This window comes from Takifugu rubripes, chromosome 13, assembly GCF_901000725.2.
Source record: "Takifugu rubripes chromosome 13, fTakRub1.2, whole genome shotgun sequence".
Taxonomy (NCBI): Eukaryota; Metazoa; Chordata; class Actinopteri; order Tetraodontiformes; family Tetraodontidae; genus Takifugu; species Takifugu rubripes.
Window position 1 is genome coordinate 14,130,251 of NC_042297.1, and position 25,107 is coordinate 14,155,357.

The following is a 25,107-nucleotide window of genomic DNA, read 5'->3' on the forward strand; positions in this document are numbered from 1 at the left end:
GGGCACAAAAGGGGCTTCAGCTGACAAAATAGCACAGAGATTTATATAGCTGCAAACGCATAGCAGATAAATTTGGAATCCGACTCAGGTACAAGATAAACATCCAAAAAAAGCCCAAGACAAACAAGAGCTGTGTCTGACTGAATCAACAGCTGCATCAGTGACTTATAATAAACTGCATTCACTGAGCAGTGTTTTGCTTCCTGCCATGAGATTCAGACAGAAATGCAAAAATAAACCAAAACTGTGACGACAGCATCGCGGAGCTTGACGGGCAGTTCTCCCAGCTCAGAGTGATGAAGTGATGAAGTGCTGACATCCAGGAACTACTCACACAGCTGGACAGGGATCTTTCTGACAGCTGGTTTGGTTATCATCGGGGCGGGTTAAAGGGTCACACCAGTGCTCCTCCACTATCCCGGTCGTCCGTTCCACACAGTGAACAATCTGCCTCTGAACGCCTGGAACAGCAGAGGAAGCAGAGGAAAAGCTTCAACCACGCTCACACCGATGCAGACGAATGACAGACATATTGTAGACTTTAAAAAGACAGATATGAAGTGACACACGCTGAGACATATCAATTGTGGAGGTGTCAGACAGCAAAACACAAAGCAGCACATTAAAGTATTTGTTTCCTGAGGCTGAGGCGGATTTGTTCCCTTTCAAGCCTTCTTCTCACCCTCCTGAGGTGATATATCTTCCATCAGAACGAGACACCTCTCACCTCTGTGTGCTCTCTGCTGTGCACACTGAGGGCCACAATAGATGCCTGAGAGCTACACCTTCATAGTCACTGCTGAAAGAGCAAATCTGCTACATTTAGAACCCAGAAACCCAGATGGAGGCTGGAGAGGCTGTTTTTTTTGGCTCAACTGAGCTGGTCCTCCCATATATTATGAAATAATAAGTCACACTGAGCACAGGAGCAGCATGAGGCTGATCGGATGAGGAAATATAAGAGGGAAATACTGGCTGCAATTAAACTTCAAGTCTGCTCTTTGCTGTGAGCAGCTTTTTTGTTAAGAATATATATTTACATAATTTAAGATTCATGAATATATTATATTTCCACTAAAAACTTGGTATCAACTGCAAAACTTTGAGATTCAGTACAAGTATAATTATCCTGTCCCAACCTAATGCTCTGTCTCTTCAGCTAATGAGCTTGTCTTTTTTGACTCTGTGACATATTCATATTCAGAAGCTATGGGATTAATTTCCCATTTGATGCTGGAATTCAAACCGTGTTATTGCGTTGAGAACAAAACTATCTCAGACGAAAAATGGCTAATGCTGATGGCCAGTCCAGTTGTTCTGCTTTCTGTAAACTTACAGTGAATAAACACCGTCTACTTTGATTTTGAACAAAGAGGACCTTATAATAAGCTGTGAATTTCTTCACTAATGTAACAAGGACATTTATGCACGTTGGGTGAAGGCTGAGTTCACCCCTGGATTGCAGAGCCCTTTGTGAGCATTTGTGGGTTCGGTACCATGCCTGACCAGAGAAGCCTCGGCTGAGAAGCAGACCCACCACCATCATCAATTCAATCTTGGCTTGAAAATCATGCAAAAAGTAAAGTATTGAATTTTAAAGTCCATTTTCATAGAATGATGAATCTGGAGGTGCGATCTTCCACTGCCCTGACCTCTGCCAATGAGCCCTTAGGGAAAATGCTTGAACAAACTCTGAAGTTAATTGCTTGGTTAGCATTCCCAATAACAAAGAACTTCTGTTGGTCTGGGGGGGAAAAAACTTTGAGAAGTCAAGAACATTCATGTTCCTCTAAACGTGCTGGAACTCTGATCGCCTTTATTTATGACAGATGTGCCGAAGCCTTTGAGCAGGAGACGTTCTGGGTTCAACAACCTTCTTTCTGTCATCTGTATGCAGGTAATTGATGGATGCAAAACAAAATAGTTATTGCACAACAAAGAAGTTTTACAAGGTGCACACAGAATGGCTAAACAAGACCAACACAGAAGAAAATTATGATGACGGTAATCGTCAAAGCTTCTAAAGAAAATGGCTTTTTTTCATCTCTGGAAAGAAAGATGTGATGAATTATTGATAACGGGGCTGAAAATTGATGATGTGCCAACTGTGACAATCTTCCATCTGTTAAAGCTTTGAATTTCCTTTTAAGTCTGATTTAATATGAAAAGAGATATAGAGCTTTTTTTAACCTTATTACCATCTCTCTGAATATGCTTTCCTCCGTGGACAGACAACCCTATTCTGTCTTTTGTAACCTCTTTCATGGAAAAGTCAGGCAGAGCAAATGCAGTTTCTTTTATCAGTTCCACAGCAAGTCAGCTTTGTGGGAGGGCCAAAGATAATGTTCCTACCTGCTCCACAGGTAGCACTGCATTCAGTCCATGACCCAAACTTCCAGGAGAAACTCGATGTAGGGAGGCTGTTGTTGCCTGAGGTATTCCGATTGATTGTGTACTCGTAGCGCACGCCTGGATTTGGCTCTTGAAAAAGAAGCTGAGTGCACAGATTCCGCAAACTTGTTTGTATTTCTTTGTTGTTGTTCATCAATTTACTGATAAAACGAATGTGTCTAACAGCTTTCGGCTGCAGTCTTACTTGAATCCAGAGTGGTTCCGTGGTGGGCCCAGGAGACGTCAGGTTTTCCAAATGCCTTGTCCTCTCATAGGTGAATATCGTCCCCGCTGCCTTGTAGTCACCATTCCACTGGATCGTCCAGCCCCCATTCAGAAAGTATTTGTTGGGGTTGTCGCTCCTGAGAGCCAAGAAATTTCCAGCTTCAGCCACTTCCTCGATACGGATATCCCTGGCCCCCTCTGGTATCAGTCCAATGTCAACATACCCTAAAAGAAATATCCAAATGGTTCTCTAAAACCACCACTTCGGACCAACATGAGGCTTAGAGATGAAGCTCCATTATATCTGCAGAAAACGATATCATCCCAACAGTCTGCTCGCTCTTTTAGGTATTAGTGACCGCTTGTTTTAAAGCTTTAGCTTTATCCCTAAGCCTAAATAGAGTCAGCAGGAAAAACAGCTATCATCAAATCACTTTATCTATCATACGAAGTATCTCAGTTAAAGCTCATTTTTAATGCTGGCAGATAAAGCATATCATTATAGGGACTGGGGATTTAATATAATTAATATAACATTTATAACATTTAATATAACTAATATTTTATCATATATTTGACTATTTATGAACTCTTTCTCATTAATACAGTCTTTGTCTCTTCACAGTCATTATTATATGATGAAACCCAAAAGACTATATTGCACTTTGAGCCTTTCAACCACTTGAAGCCTTTTTGAAGTTAATCAGTTATATTTTGTTATAAATAATCAGTCTCTCGTGTTTCAATATTTCATCACGTGTTCATATACGGATAGATAACAATGTAAAAGCATTAACACTATATTTTCAATAATAAATCAACCTAAAGGTTTATTTAATTATTAATGGATCCATTTTGCTGACAGCCTGCCAAGTTGAATGATATACATGTGATTTTTTAATGCGTGGAATTTGTTGGGAGTCATATCATTGTAAAAAATGGTCAGAAACATACCGAGCCCTTCACTCTCCTCAAACGTTCTCCTCACTGTCGTACAGGTGGAGCCGTCACCGTTACAAACACCGCATCGGTCTTCTACAGCGCTGGACTCCACCACATAGTCACAACCAACCTTCTGCAACATGCATGCAAGACAGGAAGCCACAATATAGAGATAAATGGCAAAAACTGCACCGAAGGAAAACTAGAGGAGCAGCGTCTGCAGCACAGAACATCAGTTTCATTTCAGTTTCCCTTTTCTGATAATAAAAAAAACAGAAGTTCTTTTTGTCATGCTTTATATACAATGCTGCGGTCCATCTGTACAGCTGCTCCCACCTGTTCCAATTAAAGCCTGGGATATATATTGGACCACACAACTGGACCACAGGTGGCCAGGGCCTGCAGAGTGTTGGTTTAGAGTCAATCAACGGAGGGGCAAGTTAAGCTCAAATTGTCATTGAGGTTAATGCAGGTTCTAACAGAAAGCTGTCAGAAGACATGGAGCCACTACAAGAAGCACTAATGGCTTAATGGACCTCACGGCTGGACCGCAGAGCAGAAACACATCCTCATGTGATAAAGCTCATTATCGCCTGGATGGCCGTGAAGAAGGTGATGATTTGGGTAAATGCTGCTGGAAAACGTGCACGTGGACACGTAGCGCCTACCTAATCATTGCCGACATCACCCTCTCATGGAAGCAATACTCCCTGACGGCTGTGGCTTCTTTCTACAGGAGAGTCTGTCCTCTCACAGAACAAAAATGGCTCAGCAATGTTTGAGAAGCACGTCCATGAGGTCCAGGTGTTGACAGCTCCTTCAGGTTTCTCAGGTCGCAAATCAATCGGGCATCTGTGGGATCCATGGAGGCCCCACAGTGGAAATGACAGTTCTTAAAAGACCTGATGAAAACATCCTGGTGCCAGAAACCTCAGCACACCTTCAGGGTCGGGGGGGGGAAGGGGGTGGGTCCACACTTTGATGGTGTGAGCTGGGTGCTTTCTTAAAGGGGATCAACACAATATTTGCTCGTAATGTTATGTCTGAATGGTGGATATAATAATATAATAACATTATGATATGAAAATGATATTGCTGTAATCTATTTTAGCTATTTGGAAGCTTATTTCTTGGGCCGTCAATTTTAAGACATCCGAGAAAAAAGATTTTTGTTTTTATCTGAGGCTTTTCAGATTTTTTTCTATTGTGTAACAAATCAAAGTAATTTTGTCCACTGTTGATAGCCTTCAGAACACAAATATAATAGTAAATGTGACAAAAATGTCACAAAATGTCATGAAATCAGAGTCCACTCAGACCACTCAGCATCCAGACAGCGGTTTTCCCCCTTAATCAGTGACTGGCATTTTCGCCCAGAGTGATAGGTGGGAGCAGAGAGATAACAGCAACAACAAGCTCATTTTCATGCAGAATGTCAAATGCCCGCTGCACCCGAAGAGAAATCAAAACGAGGGTCAACTGAACCTACTGTGCATTCTCATAACAAACAAACTGTGGGAGAAATACGAGATCGGGAGCAGTAATCAAGCCGAGACCGGCGCGTTTGTTATGCACGCTACAGCATGTTAGAGAGGATCTAAAACTGTGTACCATACAGATGCCGTTGATGCACATATCTCTGCTTTTGTTGCCCTCGTAGCACAGCGTGCCATCGGTGACGGCGTCGCGCAACTTTTCCGAGAAATTTTCATTCAGGGGGCGGCAGTGCAGCTCACAGGGGCTGGCTGAAAGGATTTCAGGAGAGGACAAACAGAGTCACATTTACATGAATTAACGCCTCCAGGTGACAGTTTAGCATCAGTTTGGCCTGTTCACCTTTGTTAAAGACGGTTTCCCACTTGTAGAACGTTCCCTTGTACGGCAGGACGTTGAAGTGACCACACTGCACGTCTCTGAAGGTGGGCACTTCCTGCGGACACGGCGTGATGTTGCAGATTTTATATCTGCGGCGCTCTCCCAGACAGTATGTTCCTCTGTACTTTGGACTGCAGGTTGTTAAAAAGTAAGAAAAGTAAAAAGTTAGGCTTTCTGTCAGATGTGTGAGCTTGCTTTTATGCTTTTTTAAAGTTTTTTTTCAATTATTTATTTGGTTTCTGAACAAAAACACTCAATATCACAGTTCTACTGCCAGAATCTTGCTCCAAATGGTCCACCCAGGGGACCACTATGCTTCACTTTCTACAAAAGGAGAAATGAACGAATTATCCGTGTTTGTTATTTTACTCATTTTATCCATTTGATTTAATTTAGGAAAAACTTGCATGTGTGTTTGTAAACACTACATAGACTAAAAGATGAGGACATTTTCTGCTCTCACAATTTCGGGGACTGTTTGAATGTTCAGACTTGGATAAAAGTGGCCATGGCAGATGTTGTTGACTCCTCACTCCTCCATTCCTCCCTGGCTCTCTTCCTGCTCCACAGTCTCTGCCCACGACACCGAAACACCTTCAGAAGATGTGCCACCCTGTCTATATCAATTGGATCAGATCACCCCGTGGGGACCTGTCCACCTACTCAGCCTGTCAGCATCCATCACAGGAGCTCCATTCATCTCAGCCTGGAGTCTGCTTCATATCAGTAGATAATAATCTTTTGACTCTTTATTGGAATCCTCATCTTAATTTTATGATTGAAATAGAAAAAGCAATTTTTCTTTGTTAAAATGATACAAAAATATTTTTTTCTGGCAAAATTCCCTTATCAATGTGTGACAATTTATCAACACATTAAATGAACGAATGGTTGTAAAATATCTGAGATGTTCATTTGAATAATAATGATAATAGAGTCCAATTCTTACTCAGAGCTTTTTGTTGGTCGCAACAGCAAACTAAACGGTGTTTTAAGTTTTTTTTTTGTTGGCATGGTGAACTTACACTGGGTTATCACAGTCTCTGTGGGCATTCTGGACTCCGGCTCCACACGTCCTGGAGCAGGCCGACCACTCGCTCCACGATCCCCAACCTCCGTTTATCATCGCAGGCTGATGCCCGACGTGCAAGCACTCCCCCCGGAAACACCACTGGCGATTACACAGAAGGTCATATCACCAAATGGATTACATTAAGGTAAACACCCGGATAAAACATTCATTAAATCAGAACACATCCCAGTTAGCTTTGTATTAAAAACAGTACATGGAGCAGTATTGATGGCTGATAGTTAATGTTGCTAAAAACAGCTTTTCTGGAGGAAGCTGTTTTCAACGGCAGACCGTTACATGCTGTTAGATTAACAGATCTGCCCACACAGACCCTCCTTTTATCACCGTAACACAGTTTAGAACCACGAACTTTAAAGTGACATAACAGTGACTCATGTAAGGCAGTGCTTCGATAAAACTTTTTAATTAGTCTCTTTTTAATACTCTATTAGTGGTGTAAGTGTTTTCATTGAAAAGTCAATGAATGATAATGTGCCTAATTAAAGTATTTGACTGTGTGTGTGTGTGTGTGTGTGTGTGTGCGGGTTTCACCAAGCTAATAGCAGAAACCCTTCAGAAGACGACCTCTTCTCTTGCACAGCCTGCATCTTTCCCCCTACACACCGAGAGGGCTCACCTTGTCCTCACCACAACTCGTCCCATCCACGGCGCCGTCCAGCTTTGAGTGGCAGGTCGTGCCCACCGTGCACCACAGCGTACTGCATACATTCTAGAGAGAAGAGCAGAATGCTCAGGTACTTCTGTGGCCACGCGTCTGCTCGTATGTGAGCCATTTGGATCAAACAGAACCCCAGTAGGGTCTCCAATTAATCTAATGCGCACGTGTTTTTCATGGAAACTGCCCACTCAGTGGTATCGTATGTAAACTCTTTTTAGTGTAAAACAAATCCTGTGATAAGCGCTGACAACAGGTCTGATGCAGCTCTGATGTGATTTTACCTTTTCTGATATTTGTGCCAGCTAGTTCAGCCTCTAAGTTATTAAGCAACTAATAGGAGTATAAACTGTGTGCTGTGTAGTACATGATGTTTAAACTCCTTAGATGGAATCATATTCCTCTTGAGTTCAGCCTCCTCTATCAGGACCAACAATCTCCTCCACAAACACGGAAAAACCCCCAGGCCTCTGACATCATGGCCGGGTGAACTGGGAACTTGAGGATGGGAGGAACACCTTATAACTGACCCACTAAGTGCTATTTTTATGTCTGGGTCAAGTTTTCCTTTGTTGTATGATGTCAGCCCTGGATTAAAAGTAATTAATTTCACGGTTTCTCTTGAAACAGTATGAATGCTGGTCAGACGGACGGATGGATGGACTGACTAAAATGGCAAGAAAACCAGAGAAGTGGTAAATAGTCCATTCATATCTAATCTTGCTATTCCAAGTTTTAGGGCATTAATATCAAGTTCATTGTCTTTAAAATGTTCTATATAATAAATGGTGCTTCCGTTACTTATTGGTAGGTCACTTCCTGACAGAATGTAAGCAAAAATATTAGTTTAAATGCAAACACATCTTGCTATGGTGGATCTTTCTTTGCTATTTGGATTTTCACGAAATTTGCACGGCATGTCCTGTTATATCAATAGCTGGAAACGAACGGAGGAGGAGAAATGAAGGTGGGCTTGATGTGAATAAAACATCTTTCTCCACAACCGACTTAATCACTTAGGCAGAGGACTGGGAAAATACCAGTCAGAGGCAACAGAAAACCCCCACACAAAAATAAGGAAATGAAAATCCAGCACTACAACATATGTTTTTTTCTCTCAGAAAAGAAGTATAAGGATAAATTGAACACTGACTGTATAAAGACTTTAATGGCATGTAGACTAAATGTACATGTGCTGTTATTGCTACTTCTCTCACTACAGCTGACTGGATTTAAACTGGGTCACTCTAATCTGTATTTGGGTTTGTGCCATTTGTTGTTCTGCAGGTGTGTTTAGATAAGGTTTTCTTTGGGTTCAAAATATTTATCTTTTGGTTCTATGATATTGCATGCAAGGATTTTCTAAAAAGGTTTGGTTGGGACAGAAATCTGAGGACTTGTGGAATTGTGCTGTACAGGACACCAGAACAGAGCAGGACCCACTTCTGGTGGTTCTGTGATCCTTCTGCTGTTTTTCCATCCAGCGCTGCTTATAAAACCTGCACGTCATGTTGTTTACAGGAACACCATGTTGCATAGTGTGTTTATGTATGTATGTATGTGTGTGTGTGTGTGTGGGGGGGGGGGATCTTTTATTGATCTAATTGCTCCAGTTTCTCCTTCCACATCCTATATCTGTTCTCATCTGCTTGTTAACCTTCCCACACCCGGCTGCTGTAATTGCCTCCTGTCACGTCTGACCTGTGTTAGCGCCACAAGCTGCATGGTGAGATTTGAGATTTTCCTTGTACTGAAGGTTTTTTCCCATTTAAACCCTCAGTTCAGGATGGATGGCGTGGCGTGGTGGCGTGGTGTGGCTAAGGGAGGGGGTGTTACTGGCGAGCTGCTTGCAGATACTTTACTGTAACCAGTGGGTGGTTAGAAAAATACACTCAGGGCCCAGAAGGCTGCAAATTCAATCAGACGTGAGACAGCAGCCACGATCTGAACCTGAACTGCTAATTCTGTCTTCATTGCTCTTCCACACTGTTAGTTACTGGGCAGCTTCTTCTGGAGCCGCATGCAGCCTCAACCTCTCAAAACATTTCAAACCATTAAGACAAAGTTATAGCATCTGTCCATGCTTATGCACTGACTACTATAGCTGTGCAGTAGCTCAGTCACCTGGTTGTCCAGTGGAAGGGCTTTTTTCAACCACCTGAACCAGTATTAGAGCTAAATTTTATGTAATTTGTTTAATTGTGCAGTTACTTAAAGACAGTGTCTGACTACTGGGAGATGGAGGAGATCTGACTAATCCATGCCTGATGGATCTGGCCTCAAGTAGGAAATACTCAGTTCTTTAAAAAGGCTTCCCATGAACAAAGATCCCCCATGAGGTGGGGCTTGTTCGGCAAATAATGAGAGGACTTGTGGAGTTCCTCTGGCATTTTAAGGGACTTCATGTCTTTGAACATCTCTGCAATGCATCAAATGTCAACTGTTATTCACCATCTTTGCACCATTTAAACAGAAATATGTCAGAAAGCCTCACATTAATGACCACGCTCATCAGAGATGATGCTTTGGATTCTTATATTAATTATAAAATTAGAGCTTGCCTCCATAACAACCCTCAAAAAAAGTTCTACTTTTTATCTTTCCAACTTATTCTAATGCTGATGGAAACTCCTTCATGTGCAGCCTCAGTTAATAGATACTGGAAGTCCTCAGAGCTCACCGAAGTAAAACGTTGTCATGGCAATTTAATGAGGATGGATGGATGGATGGATGGATGGATGGATGGATGGATGGATGGATGGATGGATGGATGGATGGATGGATGAATGGATGGATGGATGGACTGACTTTGGTGTCAGAGATTCGTCTTTGACAGGCACATTCCCGCATCCAGAGACATCAACAGACTTTGGCGTCTAAAATAAGCAAGAAAGCTCCAATAGTACAAGGCTGTCAGATCATTAGGGATGACAACACAGCCATGGAACTACATTCAGCCTTACCCCTAACTACATTCAACTCATTCCACCTTCACCCACCCACACTGAGGGATACACAGTCTCCCATCAGTGGGATTTGTGTGTTTCTGAAGTGAAGTATAAACCAGACTACCAGAGGATAACCCACCATTCTGCCACATCGTTGCAAAATAAAACTAAATCCTGCTGTATCTGTCTGAGCTGGAGTTGTTACAGATTATTCTAAGCCACATTGTTTATGACTGTCAATGTCAAATAATACACTGAAGGTAGAGGAGGTGTGCGGAGAGTGCTGCAGGTAATATGCGCATATTCAAGGTTACAGGCTGCATGTGGAGGGAGAAAATGGATTTAAGAAGGTGCACCACTTTCATAATTTATGCTCGGGGACAGCGGGTCTAACAAAAACCTTGTGATAATTATGAGATTAACAAAACTCAAGACAAAATCACGAGATTAGGGAGCTGTGTTTGTGTGGACACAAGTAACAAGCACATGTCAATGACAAACTACCTTGGAAAAATACTATGCTATGCGGCAGAAGACAACGGGTTCATCCCGGTGAGATCAAGGAAAGAAGAAAAACAACAGTTGTGGTTTAGTTCCCAGGCTTACATCCATGTCGTCACAGAGCCTGGAGCTGGGGCCGTACTGGAGCCGACACTGGTGCACCGCAGTGTACACAACGCCAGGAAGCACAGAGTTCCACGAATGCTTGTCCTTCACCGGGGCATCATCGAGGCACCAGCCCCAGCCACGGCTGCAGGGGAAGGGGGAGATGAAGTGTTACTGTGATAAAGAAAAAAAAATCCACCAAAACTATGCACAACTTTTCTGCAGCCATGGATGGAATAAAAGTAAACTTATCATTCACTGGAAGTTTCAGTCGAGAGCAGCTTTCATTTGCTCCAGACGGCAAACAGCGTCTCCAAACAGACCCATCTATGATTTTATATTGGTAATAAAGGAGTTCACTTCAGCGCTTTCAACAGAGGGTTCTACGGTTAGATAGAACAGGTGTCTGCAGCCATTTAACTGTGCTAACCAGGCACAGTTTAGAAGGACATTCATTAAACTCAGACGCATTCATTTAAATCTGTTGGGCTCTTCTTTCATGACAACCAAAACAAGAAGAGGGTTCTCCAATGATTACAGGAAAAAGTTCAGTCGCCATTTGATTTTTAACCCATTTTTAAATTTATTTACTATCCTTTTCATCGTGACTTTAAAGGAAACTGAACTGGTTTGTAAAGGAACAAAGCTACACTGTCATGAATGAAGAATAATTATAGCAGTATTTGAATTATAACTCCTCAAATCACTCGAGAATATTGCACAAAAGGACAGAAAGAAGAGAACAAATGAATGCAGGGTGACGAACAGGAAAGCAGCAGCACCAGAGGAAACACAGTGAGGACAACTTGAGAAAGTCAATATTCCTGATCTCCAAAGCATCTGGCTCCCAGTTGGAGGGGGGTTGGGAGGTGGAGGGGGGGCCAGGGAGATGGACACAGGAGACCTGAGGAGACCAGGCAGGTCTGGACAGGTAATGGATTGAAGCTCAGTGAGAGATTTGAAGAAAGGTGCAGCAATAATATAGGCGAGAGCAGGCTGTGAGCAAGAACGGCAGCAGTGAGGGAGGGGGCGGAGGCCATTTAAGCTGCAATAATGGAAAATGTGGAGAGCGGCTGTGTGCAATTTGCATATTTATGTGCGATGATCATCACTGTCAGGGTCATTTTTATCGACTGAGTGATGTGTTTTTAAGATTTCAACACGAGTACTTTAAAGAACTGGGGTTGGGTTTGTTGTGATAATGGGATTCCGAACAGATATTACAATTATTTCAGCCACTCTAAATGTTCAAAAACTCAGACTCAGTCAGTGTAGTTAATTATTATCATTATATTATGTGCTTCTGTGTTTGCAGGGCAAATTAAATCATTTTACTCAATTGTTGTCCCTTTTTTTTAGGCTCAGATTATAAAATTGTGGCTGGGTTTGCAGTAAAACCCCAATTACCCACCCACCCCTCATCATCTCTATGTGCTCTCTGAAAATGATTGTATGCCACTGACTGTCACCAACGTGCTCTCTAAAACATATGTAATCTGCCTCCTCTTTTAATTTCATCCTATTAAAAAAGCATGTAGCATCTAATTCTCTGCAGCGCTGCCGGGCATTTGTACTGACAGAGTTTATGTTAATTGGTCATATTGACAAAGCCCACGCAGGACGGCTATTAGAAACCATGTCAAACACAAATAATGCGCTTCCACTCCTATTAAATAGACTTTTGACAACAGGTTGAAAACCGGTCAAACTGGGACTAGTCCGGGTTGGATGCTGCTGAGGGTGTAAACATGGGACCAAGGTGCTTTAACAGCAGAGAGGAGGCCTTTACATCGCGATGAGCTCTCAGCAGCTTGGCACCAATTAAAATGTTCTCCAACAGTGCCTCCATACTGAAGGGGAGCACAGAGTATAATTATGTTATTGCGGAGCTTCCATCCGTGGAAGCTTCCCTGGAATTGTTTACAGACATTATTGAGGTGCTTCATATCTGCCCTAGTGTTAAAATTAATTTACATATCGTGTATAAACCTGGAGCAATTGTGCTGTACCAAGATCAGAGACGCTGAGATGGGAAGTATAGATAAGAAATTTAAATGCTCTTTTCCATTTCAGAGAGCAGGCTGTGAGCAAGAGGGAACACTGAGGCAAGGGCAGATTCAGAGGAAGGTGATCCATACTGGGATTTAGGATCCAAAGATGGGAAACCAGTGAAGAAGAACAGGTTGTTGTGAGAAGAGCGAGGTGCATTTAGGGAATGTGAATGGGCCTGGCTTGGATAAAAAATAAAAGGGGTGGGATTGATCTAACTCGGCAAAGACCACACCATGTGACCCTGTTTGTCTATCACGGGAGTGGGGGCATTCTGGGATGTGCTGATATTCCTTCTGTGTTCAGGTCCAGTGGCCAGAGTGACCATATCAGAACAAACTGACGACAGAAAGAAACAAATCAAGAAGCAAAGCAGACCGCCTCTGAGCAACAAAACCCAAGTTGGTTTTCATTTATATTCATATCGTTCCGTGCAAAGAAAGCTGGACACCTTGGGTTTTGAAGCTTTTGTCTGGACAGAGCAACACAAGCAACATTACTACTTTAATACAGCCCTTCAGACATGACGCTTCACTGATCCCCCATAAACTTCAATTCCAACCTGTGGTTGATACTTAGAAGTGAAATCCTCAATGGCAGCGCTCAGACACACACAAACTGTCGCCTTTGTGGCACAAACTCCCACAAAGCGTAAATATGCCCCTGCAGCCTTCTCCCTCAGAGGGAGGACAAGAAGCTGCAATGCTGTCAAGTAGCTAAACACCCACTGAATGAATTCCAGATGCTCGGACCTGAAAACTGGAGGAGCCATTGTCCACTTTTCCAGACGTTCATATGACATCGTGTGAGGCCTGAATCGCAGCGTGACCCTCTGATGGGAGGGAGACACGGGGGAAAGTGTCCAACTGATGAGGACAGATCGCCTTGGGCTCTATCGGCAGGTCTGCTTTGCACTGGGTTGCAAGTACAATTGAAGTCTTTTAGACAAAAGCAGGAAATGCTGAGCAATCATTAAAACTGGTGGTTTAGTCAGTTGAAAATGAGACTCTTTTAGATCAAAGAATGAAGCAACTGTAGTTTGATAGTTGTCTGCACTAGAATGAGCAGCGTGTGTGTGTGTGTGTGTGTGGGGGGGGTGAGCGAGAGAGAGAGAGGGAGAGAGAGCGAGTATCTCGTGGGAGAAACATAGCCAGCTTTGTTCTAAGAGGAGTCGCCTGAATTAAAAGCTGTCAGACTTTTCCAACATCCGTATACATGCAAAGGAGAATTTTATAAGAATTTCTTGAAAAAAGAAACTTTTGTTTTTGAACAAAATATTGCACATCTGGTGCATATTTTGAGCTCTTTATTCTAATTCTTAAATCGGAACTACTGAATTGTGAGGCTGCATGTGAAAACAAACATTTCTCTACGGTGCAGCCTAAAACTTTTCTGTTTCTGGATTTCTTCATGAGACATCCAAACCCTCCCCCCCCACCCCCCCTTCCCCACACACACACACACACGCACACGCACACTATGCTGAAAGTTCAGTCGCTCATCATGAGGTGCGTCACTCACTCAAGGAAGCGGGTGATGTACTCTCGGCTGCATCGTGACCACTGGGGCAGGGAGGTGCCGTACAGAAGCTGTGGAGACATGACGAAAGGTCGTTTCCCAACAGGTTCACAGTCATTACCGTTGCCATCATGCTGAATCCCAAAGCTGTGACATAAAAAAAGATCCCACATGTTCAACATGAGACTGATGACAGACAAACACGTGAGATTTAGCAGCATCTGGTGGAGAAAACACACTTTTTTTGTCTCCACTTACAAGACAAGTGATGGTGATTAAAATGAAAAGGTTATTGAGGCTTACATAAACTATGTGATTAAACAATCAAAAATGTGATGTGGGATCTTTTGAAACCCACAAACATGTTTTTAGACGAAGGTCACAGTCAGCACTAAAGGTTTTTTATACATCCAGCATAACAACAAAGAAGGGATTTATGTCCACATACTGCATGTCTCCATTTAGGCTTTCCATCCATGTTTTCTTTACTTGATATTATGTTGCGTAGTTACATAATTAACACAGTTTGTTCTGAAGCCCAGACTCCTCAAAAAAAGCCAGTATAATTCTCAAAGCAGAGCTGCTAGATTCGCTTTTACTTTGTACTCAGTGAAGGAGAACTTTTCTATTCACAAGCACTTCTTGTCAGTCAAGGACCTACAGAATCCTTAAAGATGGTGAACAGGATACAGTAGAGAGTTGCAGAAAGAGCCTGGGTTGCACATCCACATGCCAAACACATCAGGGAGGCAAGGGAGTATTGTTAAAGATTGTGGAGAGCCAAAGGCCATGACAGTAAATAGGAATGAATAAAGGAATCTGTCAAAGGTGGTGTTACTGACAATTTTCCACAACAAACCATTCTATATGGTGCAGAAACATACCACACTGCAGCCTTGAAACCTCTTTGTATTGAACAATAGCTACAAACGCAGAACATTCATTATTGTTATTTACACAGTCGGAGGGCAAATGAACAGAGCACTGTTACATGGGTCATTGAGCTGTTTTATAGCCATTTCAGAAGAGGAAACTACAAACTTCACACAAAGACCAGATCAACAAATACGTCCAGGACACAAAGAAAAAGCTGAACCAGAAGTGAATGAAATTAAATCTTATATAGCTGCCTTTATTCTTTTTCTCTACATTTGTTAAAGATAAAACATACAAATGTTAAAGCAGGGCCTGATTCATGCTGTTTTCTGGACTGCTCATTGAACACCATCATCCTTCAACATCTTAATGAGCAGAGTGGTCTAAAAAATACCTCAGTGTGACACTGGAGCTATTGAACTCTGGAATGATGTAGTTGACTCCCTATGCTATGAAACAAACAAACAAACAAACGGTTAAAAACCATTTATCTTTCCTGCTCAAACACCTAACAGTTTCTGCAACGGATGAGTGCTCACCTTCCCCCTCCCATCCCCACCACCTCTAGAGGGACACTATAGAGAGCATAACATGCAGAGAGCATAAGCCTGCAGACGCTGGGGAGGACTGCAGAGAAAATTGAAGGGACTTCCAGGACATTGCTAGGAAACACTGCCTGACAACATCTGCAGGGGCTCCTTCCAGCCCCATCATGGACTAACTGGCAAGAGAGTTCGCAGCCCGAGGGGCAAAAACAGCTTTTACGCAAATGTCCTTACACTCGCTGGACACAATTTAATCCCCCTACCTCCTCATTATCACACTGGGCTACAAAATTCTTTTCGAATTTTTGCTAAATTCTTATACAGCATTCCCAGACATGTATCAGAGGGCTGAGACGAATGTGACGGAATTTAATTTGGATAAGCGCTGCTGGTGTAAACCTAAATGAAAAATAAAGAATGTTTGTTCTAATCTAATGTAAAAATAAACAAAGGCATACAGGTGGACAGTGCGTGCATGTGCATGTGTTAGAACCGTACTTGTGTCCCAGCTCATGAGCCACAGTGAAGGCCACTGGTAGGCCCGTGTCCTCACTGATGCTGCAGCTGCGATGGGCCTGACACATGCCGGCCACGTGAGACAGACCCAGAGTCTCGCAGGGCATGTTGATGGCCGCACAGATGTCCTTCCTGTGAAAAGTTACAGGTGAGTGTAGATCACAGTTCCACTGGAAAAGACAGAAAACAACTTCAAATGTCATCCTGGCAGGTTGATGCATACACTTGATTTATTTTACAGTGTTTACTGATGTAAAACTCCTGTCTAACATGCTCTTTTATGTCTTTGAGATTAATGATTTCTGCATCCCAACAGGATAATCAGGGTTATTCAATGACAGGAAGTGCTAATTTGCATGCTACATTCCGTTACTGTAGCCAAGCCTGTATTTTTTCTCATCCATCCATCCATCCATCCATCCATCATCCATCATCCATCCATCCATCCATCCATCATCCATCCATCATCCATCCATCCATCCATCCATCCATCCATCCATCCATCCAGTTTACCTCAGAAAGAATTAAATCTTGCCAATTGACTTAACCCACTCTTACACTCCGCTCTGACAAACAGAATCAATAAATTACATGAAAATATAAATGGATGGACAAGAAAATTAACCCTTGACCTTTTCTTTGTGCTTTTTCATACAGGAAAACCATGTTCCTGTGGGCGAAGGGTGCTCTTCTTTTACTTTTTCTGTCTAAGTCATTGCAGGAAATCCAGAAATAAAATCTATCATTCGGGGTGGATTTGTGAGGTGTAAAGGTCATCTGAGGAGGCAGCTATAGTTGGAAAACTCCTGTTAACGGCACCATTTACATCAGCGTGCATTCAGGACTATAAGGAGCTGCAACAACCTTTCATGAAACAAACTATTACAAAAGGGAAAAAATATATATATCAGGAATTCAGTAACTTCTGAGGAATCAAAAAGGCTCAACTGTAGAGAAGACGGGCAAGGTTTTCCTACCTAGTGAGAAGAACGGAGACATCGTGATGCAGTGGATGATCGTCTCCTTTCATGTTAAGCTTCTTCTGCCATTTGCAGAAGCTGTGCAAACTGTTGTCAGCGTGGTGCGTAATCTTCAAATCATCCTGCCCTCCACATGCATGCGAAGCACACAGACAAGGAAACAAAGCAGTCAATTAGAAACCTACCTGCTGGGCCACAGAAAAGTACAGATTCTCTTTCAGCTTGTACAATTGAAATATTGGAATCGATCAAGTGGTCCTTGGTAACAAATTCAAATGCAAGGAACATTTCATCCTGTAATTAACATTCTACGGTGCACAGTTCTGCTGCTGTAAAAGCATTAATGCAGGCGGTGCCTCTGTAAAGACACGTTTCATCATAATGATATGAGTGTAGGCAAGACCTTGTGATTTACAACAACAAGCAGGTGACACAATGCTAATGAACAGCTGCATGTTTGCTTATGTTTTCTTTTTTTAATTAGGGTTATTTTTACCTCATCCTGCTCCAGTAAGATGAGGCGAACAACAACAACGTTGATTGCATTTCCAATACTGGCATCTCCAAACAGCCCTGCAACCTGAAAAATAGTAAACATGCACAGAAAATTGAAGGTAAAGGGGCCTGTTGGCACTCACTACTCACCCCCCCTTCAGGCCAGATGATAAGTGTTATATGTTTTCGCGCTATTCAAATCTTTGCTTTCATCCGTATTACAATCTAGTGACTTTTGACCAGCTGAACGGCCACTCAGACAACCAGAATATAGCTTGTCAATCCTATTTTATGGTATAATTTTCAAATGCATCAAGACTGAAGATGCACTATTCACCATCTTTAAGGAAACATACCATCATTGATGCTGTTCATCAGTAAGAGGCCTCAAGAGGACATACTGGCACATTTGTAACAGGATTTGAGCTGAGGTCACACTAAGATCAATGAGCAGGATGAACACATTCTGAATCCCTTCTAAAGTGCTCCCAGAAGTTTACTAGCTGCTGGTGATTAGACTGGTGGAACGCCAGGATGGTTTTAGACAACAGTTAGGTCACAGGAGATGCCAACAGCAGCCGCTGCTACATAACGAGGGAGCTCCACCATCTACTCTGGAAATTTGCTCATAAAGATGTTTTGCATCAAGGTTTTTGATAACAGGAAGCAGGAAGGAGACAGAATCCAAAGTCAGCCCCTCCAGCCTAAGATGCCCTTGACCAGCATTGAGGCTGGTGATAATGCCCCACGTGGCACTTTTCCCCTGCAGAAATCCCCTCCCACTGCCCATGATCGATATAACTATCATCTGTGTGCATCTCTATCCTCTGATGTCAGGGATCAGCCACAAATAGTAGAAATTAAAGCCTTGTGCAATTAGACAGAGGAAAGCTTTTGAAAACAAACCAAAAATACAACAGAATTTGTTGTAGAACCGTTTAAAAGGCTAAAATTCCCCCATGTAGGAGGGATCTACACAGGTGAGGCTCCATCCAACCAGGTGTGGATGGCTGCAAGCTGCTCGTTCGCTGGATTCTTATAAAGACGGGAAGCGAACAAAGAATCAGTGATGCTAAATGTTGATAACAGCCACGGAAAACCAGAGGTAAATCAGGCTCTTAAAGGAGGATTGGGTTTGAAGGCTTGAAGGTCTCTAGCAGCATCATGCTAAGCAGAGTGTGTTTGGAGACATATCATCCTTTATCTAAAGACCTTTGAAAGATTTTTCTCTCATGTTGCTAGTATGAGCGCTATCTAAAGTGCATCAATCTGACGGGGGCCAGCAGAGTTCAGGACAGCAGTGGAGGCTTTATTAGCGTGGTCGAGAACCCTGCAGGGGTCAGCCTTTATAACAAACTCTCCAGATGAACAGTCCATTCTTGAAACAGAGGAAGGACCAATATTTTTGCTTACACAACAGGATGGGGGGATGTAACAAATTATGGTAAATTCAGTCAATGCAAACATGTTAGATTTATTTAATAACTGCTGCTCTTTTGTGATGTGTGATCAAAAGACTGCAGAAGGATTTTCATTTCATTCTATTCTACAAATCTACAGGCAGCAAAAACAAGGCGACAAACACACAGGCAGCAGCAAACCCCTGCTGGCCTCTCGATCCGCACGTTTGTTGGCGTTGAATACAAAAGCCCAACAGCTCAGTGCTGCTGGTATGTTTCACTCAAACAGTGCAGCAGGTGCTCAAAAGTGTCCATGACCTTTGCTGGTCAAAGCACGACCGTCAGTTTTTCCTGTAAAAGCAGATGAACCGTCATCGTTTTGAGGACTTGATCTTTCATTGACCGGAGCAACATTGGCTGAACAACAGACAATTCACAACATTGACAACCAAATGTCTCTTATATTACAGCCTTCCTCCAGATTACCGACGGCTGCTGGACTGGGGAAGATGCATTCAATTTTTGAGGTTGCGGTTGAGGTAGCGCGACAATTTAGCCCCTCCATTATTATCTGCTGACACAAGGACTAGAAAGAACTGAGGCATTACAAAGAGTTTCTACTGTTAAGTTGTCTGGATATTCTTCCAAGCCGACATCAGAAGCATTCCTCAGAAAGGAAAAGACTGCATTTCCCCCGTGATTGATGAGCAGCGAGGGAGCGATTGAGATTGTCTAGTAATAACAACTGTAATAGCGTTGATTCCACATGCAGAGGTTTCTACGTTGGCCCACATTACCGATCCCAGGCACTCTCAGGGCAGTGAAGAGAAGTGAAAAGAAGCTCCCACGAATAGTCACCATTGATGCAGCTTCAATCTCCCATCATTTTGATTTTAAACTGCCAGCAATAATAGAGGTGTGATTACAAATGCCCCCCCAGAACCACATTCATCTGATGAGGTCATTCTCTCTCTCTCTCCCTCTCTGCAGCAGCTGCATCTCCTCCCTACTGGCCAAGATTCCTTCAAATGTTCCACGCTGCCAGAGCAGCATCTCTGGGTTGGACAGTGCCTGGTACCTGCACCAGCAAACTCAAGCACAGGCCTTCTCAGCGGGAGGGACGGACGGGCAAATGTCTTTTTGGACTCAGTGCCTCATCGAAGAGGGAGGTCTTCAGTGAAGAAGGAGCAACATTTGACATGCATATAACTGTGGGTACTGTCGCCGTTGGCTCCTTCCTCCCTGACCCAGTTCTGCTTGTCTTCCCAGCACGGCTTCACCCTCACCAGTGCCAGCTCTGCATTGGCTCACAGCAGCTTCCTGCAATCTCCTGTTTTTTGCTTTGTGTTTGTTTTGTTTGAAAGCACACGCGTTTTTGTGTGCCATGGTAATTTCACACCCGCTCCTCCTGTTGGGTCGGTTGCGTTTCAGCAGCTGCAGACGTGAACTGTAATTCGGGGAGAGAATTGCAAAACCAAAACCTCTGAGTTTAAGCTGCAAAAATAGTGCTGCCGCTTTAAAGTATTTGTTTCCAGTCACCATCCCGTTCCACCCATTAGCAGCAGAATGGAGACAACACTACTGTATTAATAAAATCAAAAACGACCCCGCTCTGCTGCTTCCTTGTCTTTAGTGTCAAAAGCATAAACCACAAATATGCAACCGTCTCAGCGTGAAGTTAGCCTGAACACAAAGAGCTGGATTCCCTGAGGGAGGTTTGGAGTTAGCTGAACTAATGGAGCTGTCATGTACCATCATGCTGCAAAACCTTAAAGCCAATTTTCAATGTGGCACCTACTGAGACGTCTGCTATAGCTGCCAAAAAAGAGCCCCTGGCGATGAGCTTGGAAATGACTGTCCATACCAAAACCTGACGTGGGGATGTTTTAGTGGCCGCGCATGAAAGCCTCAATTCCTCTCACACACTTTGCAGCTCCTTCTGAATTTCAATATTTTATCCAGGCACCGCCACTGCCGCCTAACACCTCCGCCAACAGTCAGAGCAGCAGTTCAACGGCTGAAATAGGCGAAACCCTTGACACTAGTTTATGCTGGCGCAGATTAAACGGATGCAGGATGCATGACACACACCTGCAGACATGACATACAAACAAGCATGATCACAGGCTTGTTTGTGCAAACATGCCTTGACTTTCTAATTATAGATCTATAAGTGTAGAGTTTTGGTTGGCCATGCAAAGACAGCACAATAAATCCTAGCAGGATGATCATGAGAAAGGAAGTGGTGGTCTATTTTAGTTTTAAAAAAAAGAAGCTAATGCTGTTTTTCTGCTGAGATCAGCTACTCCGCCTGTAAACCAGAGGTCCCGGCAGAGCACGTAAACATTAACCTCAAGCGCAGCCAACAACTTTAAGTGAGGCTGTTTAGGAGACAATGGAGCAGCTGGGGGCCGAGGAAGATGATGCCATCGCTTATCGTTCGGGTACGGGCAGGACGTTGCTTCCTGGATGCTTCACCGGGTTGTTTTCCCAAATTGGAATGATTTCAGGCTTTCAAAGTTCAAAGCGGGGGAGGTGAAAAACTCAAAGGTGAACCCTAAGAGGATGTTAGGAATAACGGCTGCTTCCTCGGTCTATTATTGTCTGCATGGTGGGTTAACCTGTGGACTCCTCCACCAGTGGATTCCATTTCCTGGCATTCTATCTCCTGATGGTGCCTTCAGGAGCTGCACATGTGAGTTTTGCATAGAAATTTCTACTTAAGGAGTCAGTTTATTTAACCCCTGATGAATGAGACACTAATAACATTGATCTTGAAAGGTCAGAGCGGTGATTGGACATGGGAATCAGAACATAACAGATGGAGAACATGGTGTAGGACATCCTGTAAACATTAAAACGTCTATGCAGCAGCTTAAGATGGCAGCACATAGATCTTCTGTAAGAGGTGCCACTCACAATGTTCATGACAGCCAGGATGTAGTTCTCCACAGCTGTGCTCCCATGATACTCCACCATTTTAGGGTCGGCCACCACCAGCGTTTCCACCCACTTCTCTTTGCTGACTGAGCGCTGCCGAATCCTCCTCCTCTTTCTGAGACGGCGCCGCTCCCATCGTTCTCGGTGTCTCTCAAAATCAGCAAGGCTTTGATGGGAATCTGGGATGACAGAAATAGATGTTTCTGCATTTGCCTTTCATCCTACCGTGCGTGCACAGTAAAAAGGATCTATCTTTGTAAACATACCACGCAACAAGCGGCACTACTTTCAGTACTTGCTATGAAAAAATAGAATAGAATTACCGGTAGTTTCAACTAAAATATAAGACGTTCCTTGAACACTACCTGCTTTCTCAGCTAAAGGAACGATTGATGACAACTGAAGGGCCATCTAGTGGTTGCGTACATACAACAACCCAACTTGCTAGCTTAAGAGCACAGCCACTTTGTACCCTATAATGGTGTAAAACTTAAGAGAACTGTCACTGCGGCAAAAGAATATAAAGCATATTCTACCATACTAAACCATGGTTCTTGTTGGCACACAATACAGGATAATGCCTGTATGCTAACTTAAAATCAGACCCCAACCAACAGGGGGCGCTGTGCAGAGGACTCAGACAGGGCTTTGCACTAGTCAGTTCTACACTACTGTATATGTTTTGGTTTTTTCAAGGAGTTAAAGAAAATAATTTGGATTTTTTTGATACATGAGGTGACCGTCCTACAGTCAGATAAAGTTCCCAGCTGTGACCTCACATTCTTCCCTCCCGTGCACCTTCTCTCTCCCACCTCCTTAGGAAGAGGCAATTAAAGGTTGGCAGATGGACACGGGTTTGCAATTCCAACGAAAGTCATTCACTATGCTTCATGGAACTATTAAAACTGACATTTCAATAGAAAAATTACCAGCACGTGTCCACACTCACGCTTCACATGTGACATGGTCTTTGTTGCTCGTTCTGCAGAGATACTCATTCAGGTTTAATGTCAACTGAACTCACTCAGAATTGTAAGTAGCTGATCTATGAGTGCAAAGATTTAACTCCCCTCCTCTCTGCAGATCATTAACTGAAGGAATAGATGTCTCCAAGTTCTCAGTGATGATGTTCAGTATGTAATTAAGAGTCACGGATGGCATAATGTGGACTACTTATAGAGACAGAACCTCGTGCTGCCTCATTATAAGTTACCGTGCAGTTTTAAGGACTGTGAGTGTGTGTGAGAGTTGGGTGTGTGTGTGGTACTTTTATTTCCACAGGTGCCATTGAGAGTCTGTTTTCCTGGTAGAGGCTGCAGGACAGGATTCCAGGAGGGAGAGGTCACGTGACGTTTGTAGATGGCGTGAGCTTGTGGCGCCGAGGTCTCCAGGGTCGACTTCTGCAGAGGCTGGATGAAAAACTCTTCTTTGGACAGCCGGAACAATCCTGTCTGAGGAAATCAAAGACTTGCGTTACCTCCCTTCCTTCTCTTTACTTTATTTAAGGATGTATTGAGGTTTTTGATGGATCATTATGATGCTTGTTTATCTGTTCATTTGGCCTTGAACTTTAGAATATTCTGAATCAAATCGATGCCACATTCAATAGTGATGAAAACAACATTGAGCTGAAGCTCTTCATCACCAGCAGCCCACATCCGCCTTGGAAATTTGCAGAAATTGTATTAATTTTTCCTCTCCTCATATCTACTCTAAATAAAATCTGGATTTATTAGAACTTGCTGATACATAAATAATTAAATCAATACATAAATAATCAAATCAATCACATCAGGGGTAAAATAACCTTCATAACAAAGTATTACTGTCCACTGTTGTGGAAAAAAAAAATTATTCCATGTAATATAACTGCATGGTCAGACTCACACTTTTATACTGTAAGTTTTTAATTTCAGGAAATTTTCGCTCTTTGCAAATAAAAATAAAGATTGTGGTCATCAATATGGATGATGTAGGAGCACACAGAGAAAGCAAAAGTGTGTTTATGTTTATGTTATGTTTATTCATAGGTGCCTCAAGGTTGCATAAAAGCCACAATACATAAAAACACAAGAGCATAAATATATAAAAAAAATAATTAAAATGAAATGAATGATTCAAAGCATGTAGAAAAAATACTAACAGACATGCTTGATGCAGGATGAAAATAACAATTTAATGCCTGGTCTCACCTTCTAATCTTTGCAATTCTAATGCAATTTTTATTTTTTTTCCAGAGAAGGTTCTAATGGGCAACGTATCCCAGCAACAGTAGAAGGTTTCATCAGTAACCAGACACTCCAGGGCTGGGAAAGCGTCAGATATTTTCCACAGTGAGGGAAAGCTGACAAATACTTTCACATCTGCAGAGCTGCAGTGGGCAGAGGCTGTCAGACATCTTTCATGTCCTTTGAAACATATTTCCAAAAGCGGGACATAAAATATCAAGACAGACACAAAGCAGTGTGAGACAAACAGCGTGAGAATAAACTGCAGCCCACCCCCTCTGTCTGACATCTGCATTCACTTCACTTCCACCCAGAGAAGCGCAACAATCTCAGAGCACAAACAGCACGTAAACCTCCAGGGGCGGTGCCCTGTTGCATCACTACAATCCGTCACTTTTGCAGTTAAAAAAGGTGAAATTTCAGTTTTCAAAATCATCTCCAAAGTCAAACTTAAGTCCTCAAACTTTTCACTCCATTGTAGGAAACATGGCGGCAGATCCAGCTCACGATCAATACGAGCTTTTCAGCTTGGCAGGATGCAACATACCAGCTCCAGGCTTGTCACAGGGCACGACGTGCACGGCAGTGAGGCTGTTTCTCATCGGTTCTCATGCAGTTGATGATGCAGCTTTTTGAAAATCTGCTGGCCACGTGTCAAGACATTCAGCCCAGCAAATGATGCACAACTGCTTACATTTTATGTGTACCCTCTGTTGGAGCCAGAAATGTATAGAGTGATGAGTAAAAGCGCTCTGTCCTGCAGATGTTGCGTATGAGGCAGGGTGCTAAAGTCAACGAAATGAATGCCAACAGATGTCAGATTTG

The 25,107-nt window shown here is 42.9% G+C and overlaps 1 protein-coding gene across 1 annotated transcript in view; it reads right to left on the bottom strand.

Moving 5' to 3' along the window:
• The window catches only part of adamts7 (a disintegrin-like and metallopeptidase (reprolysin type) with thrombospondin type 1 motif, 7), a 41,981-nt gene that overhangs the window by 11,691 nt on the left and 5,183 nt on the right, over window positions 1-25,107 (bottom strand). Inside the window, exons 3-17 of the mRNA XM_011609963.2 lie at window positions 23,322-23,505; window positions 22,034-22,233; window positions 17,716-17,799; window positions 17,217-17,341; window positions 16,222-16,371; window positions 14,306-14,449; window positions 10,736-10,880; window positions 7,143-7,235; window positions 6,459-6,604; window positions 5,395-5,564; window positions 5,170-5,303; window positions 3,571-3,691; window positions 2,597-2,841; window positions 2,353-2,494; window positions 335-461 (exon numbers count right to left, since the gene is read on the bottom strand). Of these exons, the coding sequence (XP_011608265.2) occupies window positions 335-461; window positions 2,353-2,494; window positions 2,597-2,841; window positions 3,571-3,691; window positions 5,170-5,303; window positions 5,395-5,564; window positions 6,459-6,604; window positions 7,143-7,235; window positions 10,736-10,880; window positions 14,306-14,449; window positions 16,222-16,371; window positions 17,217-17,341; window positions 17,716-17,799; window positions 22,034-22,233; window positions 23,322-23,505 (2,210 nt within the window). The remainder of the gene's footprint in view (window positions 1-334; window positions 462-2,352; window positions 2,495-2,596; window positions 2,842-3,570; window positions 3,692-5,169; window positions 5,304-5,394; window positions 5,565-6,458; window positions 6,605-7,142; window positions 7,236-10,735; window positions 10,881-14,305; window positions 14,450-16,221; window positions 16,372-17,216; window positions 17,342-17,715; window positions 17,800-22,033; window positions 22,234-23,321; window positions 23,506-25,107) is intronic.